The 4,859-nt window shown below is 39.1% G+C and overlaps 1 protein-coding gene across 1 annotated transcript; it reads left to right on the top strand.

Moving 5' to 3' along the window:
- The first annotated feature begins 851 nt into the window (after positions 1-851).
- On the top strand, positions 852-3,436 carry LOC148981859 (uncharacterized). Its single transcript, XM_089129272.1, has 3 exons — positions 852-935; positions 1,325-1,642; positions 2,544-3,436. Exons 1-3 carry the CDS (start codon positions 875-877, stop codon positions 2,900-2,902), a joined length of 738 nt encoding a protein of 245 aa, XP_088985398.1. The 5' UTR covers positions 852-874; the 3' UTR covers positions 2,903-3,436.
- Positions 3,437-4,859: the final 1,423 nt, after the last annotated feature.

The raw sequence follows: 4,859 nt of genomic DNA, 5'->3' as shown, positions 1-4,859 counted from the left end.
CTTGTGAAAGGGAGTGGGAGTATGTCAATCGAAAGGGGAGACACAGCATCAACATCCAACTTGTGGGCAACGCCGACCTCATAATAACCAACTGTGTTGTGAAACGGCCAGGGTCTGTTCATGATGCTTGTACTCTAAGAGAGAGTGCACTATACAGAGAGCTTCAATCCCACCGACCAAATGGCATAGTATTGGGAGACAGAGTTTATCCACTCCTAGCATGGCTAATGACCCGTTTTCCAGTTGCACACACACCTGAGCAGGCACGCTTCAACTCCTCACATTGAAAAACAAGATAAAAAAGTTGAGCAAGTCAGTTGTAGAAAAGAAGATGAGCTGTTTTCCGAATGTGTGAGAGTTCACACTCGTCCGCCTAAACTGCTGACAGTTGTGTGTGTGTGTGTGTTAAACCAGTGCGGTCAAACTAACGCCGCCAGCGTTAACATGAACACACACACGAAGAAGCTTTAGAGCTTAGATCGTGTCAATAGAGTCAATAGAGTCCAAACAAACCTGACTGTGACCGAAGTAGCAAACTAATTTTATTACTAATAATGCAATTATTTTATTTCTTTTAATTTATTTCTAGATTTTAAAGTCATGCGGGAAACTGCTAAAATAAAGAAGTGAAACTAACAGTAATGCTCTCATGTGCAAAAGTAGATATAAACTGTTCGGATCAGATGTGTGTTGAGCCAGTGCGGTTAACAGTGTATGCACTTCTCAGACGTTTCACACACACTTAAAGCAACACGTCACTGTCACTATAGCAACTCTAGCAGAATTTAAACGCTAGAGAGGAAGTGAATAACCAGAGGAGGAGCTGTAACTATACAATGAAGAGAAAGACGGACAGAAACGGACAGAAGCAGAAATGTCTGATCAGTGTGATCTGTGTCTGCTGGGACTGATCATTCTCTCTTCACTTCTCACAGGTAAAGAAATCTGTATTTTCTCTAAACACATTTAGTGGAATTAGTCTGGAAAGAGTTGATTTGAACATGCTCAGTTTATTCTTGCACACATTCACGTTGTGATCTCAGAGTTGTGTATTGATACACACAGATCATACTGTATTATTCCTGATACTGGACATAGTGTCACTCAAACATCTGATGATGAAGAATGATCTTCATATTAAGAGTGTGTCAGTGATTTGAACAGCTCTCTGATAAACACTCATAGTTTATTCTGGAGAGTGTGTTGATTGCTTTAAATGATGAGAAATACTGTGATTGAATCTTCTGCTTGTTATGCTGGTATGGTTTATGTTTTAATGTATTAATAAATATCATAATGATCACTGAGATCTACTGTGTTTCAGGCACCAGTGGAGTGGATCATGTGTTCATCAGTTCTGGTGTAAATGTCCGTCTGTCCTGTAATAAAACTCTTTCTGACTGCAAATCAACTACATGGATCTACAGCAGCTTCAGACATTCAACAGTTGCACTGATAGATTTAGGGATAAAGAATGAAGACACAGAGAGACATGAGAGACTGAGTCTGGAGTCTGACTGCTCTCTGAACATCAAGAACGTCACAGAAGAAGATTATGGAGATTACAGCTGCAGACAATATGTGAACGGACAACATCACCAACCAGAAACTGATACACGTGTTTATCTGCATGTTCTTCATGGTAAGTTTATGATTATGTGGTCAATTTAAAATTCTCCCTTTAAATTCAGATGATGATTTATGAGTCAAGTCATCTTCATTTATATAGCGCGTTTAACAATATAGATTGTTTCAAAGCAGCTTTACAGTGATAATAGGAAATTACAGTAACAGATTTAGGCTTTACAGCAGATCTAGAATAAAGTTATTGTCCAGCTGAAGTTAGTTTTGATTGATTCACTTCCGTCAAAATGATCATTAGTTATTAACTTAGGGGCCGCTAACATGACACCGTTTTAACAGAAAACCGGCTTTAATGATCTGTTCATCCGCACAAGCGGCTCGAGAACGCAAACCTTGAAATAGGTTCCAGGTACAAGCGTGTGTGAGAGTGTATGTGTGTGTGTGTGTGTGTGTGTGTGTGTGTGTCCAGGCGCTGGTCCTTCATCAGATCTGGATACGGACTGCGGTAAACCTCAGGATAATCAGAGAGACTGATATTAGCGTAGACGCCATCCTCCTTATTATGAAACGAGTACATCAGGATTTACGGGACGTGTTCCCACTTCCGGCTGATCTAAACTATGCAGCCGAACATTGAGTTATAGAAGTCTATAGTGTGTTATGTGTCTGCTAGGCCATAGAGATGTGTTTTTAGTCTAGATTTGAACTGACAGAGTGTGTCTGCTTCCCGGACAATGTTAGGAAGATTGTTCCAGAGTTTTGGTGCTAAATAGGAAAAGGATCTCCCGCCTGCAGTGGATTTAGATATTCTAGGTATTATCAACTGTCCGGAGTTTAGAGATCGCAATAGACGTGAAGGACTATAATGAGTTAAGAGCTCGATCAAATACTGCAGAGATAAACCATTTAGTGCTTTATACGTAATTAATAAGAGTCTGTGATTTGTGTCTTGTGTTCAGTTTCAGTGTCTCCATCATCATCTTCATCTTCATCCTCACAGACTGAGATCAGTCCAGGCCGCTCTGTGACTCTCTCCTGTCAGTTGTATTCTGGACTCTCCTGTAATCATTGGGTTCGTTCTGAGGGAGTTGAGCTGTTGTGGGTGAATCAGACTGGTGTTGATCTGAAGACAGACTCCAGATATCAGATATCATCATCATCGTCATCATCATCTCCATATCACTGTTTCATCACTCTGACTACAACACTCCTGAATGAAGATAACAACAGACAGTGGAGATGTCGGCTTAATCGCAGAAATCAACTCCAGACGTCAGTCACATACACTGTCAAGTATTCAGGTGAGAAACACTGTTAAAGATCCTCATGATGTCAGGAACACTGAGGTCTATCAGTATCACTGAACCAGAACAAACTGAGGGAACAAAAGCTGCTTTGACTCTCACAGAAGAGAAACTCAAAGCTTCGCTTCAAACTAATGAACTGCAGTGAAGTCACAGTCCCAAAAGACATGCTGATAAACTTATTTAAAAAAAATAAACTTTTTATGTGATGTGATGATCAAAGTTAAAATATAATGGTAATATTGTACAGTATGAATCATCTGAACAAACATTCATCTTTACAGCTCGAGCTGATTCAACGACAGCAGCGAATCATCACAAAATTAAAATTATAACAGCGCTTTTAACGATATAGATTGTTTCAAAGCAGCTTTACAGTGATAATAGGAAAGTAAAGTAACAGATTGTTTAGGCTTTACAGCAGATCTAGAATAAAGTTATTGTCCAGCTGAAGTTAGTTTTGATTGATTCACTTCCGTCAAAATGATCATTAGTTATTAACTTAACTTACACGACACCGTTCTAACGGAAAACCCTCAACGCGCTCCGGCTGTTCGTTCACACAACAACAGCACCTGGCGACTTGAGAATGTTTGAAAAATGTCATCATCTCCGTGCGCGTGTGTGTGTGTGTGTGTGTGAGTGAGTATATGGCGATCTGAGCCGTTTATCTTCCAGAGTTTTGGTGCTAAATAGGAAAAGGATCTCCCGCCTGCAGTGGATTTAGATATTCTAGGTATTATCAACTGGCCGGAGTTTAGAGATCGCAATAGACGTGAAGGACTATAATGAGTTAAGAGATCGCTCAAATACTGCAGAGATAAACCATTTAGTGCTTTATACGTAATTAATACGAGTCTGTGATTTGTGTCTTGTGTTCAGTTTCAGTGTCTCCATCATCATCATCTCCATCATCACAGACTAAGGCAGCGATGTCATTCTGCATGATAAATGAGAAGGAAGTGAAGACACCAAACATCGCTTAGAGCACCTTTAAGGCTTTAAATGGCATTTGTTACACTGGATCACAAAACCAGTCACATGTCGCACTTGTATATTTGTGGCAATAGCCAATAATACATTGTACGGGTCAAAATGATCGATTTTTCTTATGCCAAAAATCATTAGGATATTAATTAAAGATGTTCCATGAAGATATTTGGTAAATTTACTACCGTAGACACATAAGACATTTCTTTTTGTGAGTGAATGCAGAAATCTGAACATTAATGCACAACTTTAAAGGCGATTTTCTCAATGTTTCGGGGTTTTTTTGCACCCTCAGATTCCAGATGTTCAATAGTTGTATCTCGACCTATCCTAACAAACCATACATCAATGGTTAGCTTATTTATTCAGCTCTCATGTGATGTGTAACTCTCAATTTCAGAAAACTGACCCATGTGACTGGTTTTGTTGTCCAGGGTCACGTTTAGGTAATAAATATTATTTTTTTCCAGTGATCATAGCGAGGGCTTGGAGCCAGAAGGGCGTAAGTGGCTTTTAACAAATTTTACAGGAGAGACAAAACTAAATTTTGACCACGCTTCAGTCACCTGTATTATTAACCTTAAACCACAAACATTGCAACCACAGGCATACTTACATGAATGAGTATTTAAGTAAAAAATGTACGGCATATTAACATTTTCAAAAAAACAAATAGTCAAATACGTCAGATACGTCTTTTTGTTGCTTTATTCAAAACAGTTTGATCTCAGATCGGTATTTTGGCACCATTGGATAGAGCTCATCGAGACCTTTATTTTGATATAAAGAACTCATATTCGCCCAAAATGCCACTTGCGCCCCTAGCCCTCAATAGGTGGGTTGCACGAGGAGCAGTGTGTAATTTCCTTTATTCCTATATTGTGTGTGATGTTGATAGGATGTTGTCTGTATTTTATGAATTGGTCGTCATTTGTATTTAAACAGCAGAATTGAATTGTGTGTATCCAAGACAAATTTCCT

This window comes from Pimephales promelas, chromosome 3 (assembly GCF_988280905.1).
Source record: "Pimephales promelas chromosome 3, fPimPro1.hap1.1, whole genome shotgun sequence".
In the NCBI taxonomy this organism is placed as follows: Eukaryota; Metazoa; Chordata; class Actinopteri; order Cypriniformes; family Leuciscidae; genus Pimephales; species Pimephales promelas.
Note: the sequence above shows the minus strand (reverse complement) of the source record. Positions and strands in the feature narration are given on the sequence as shown.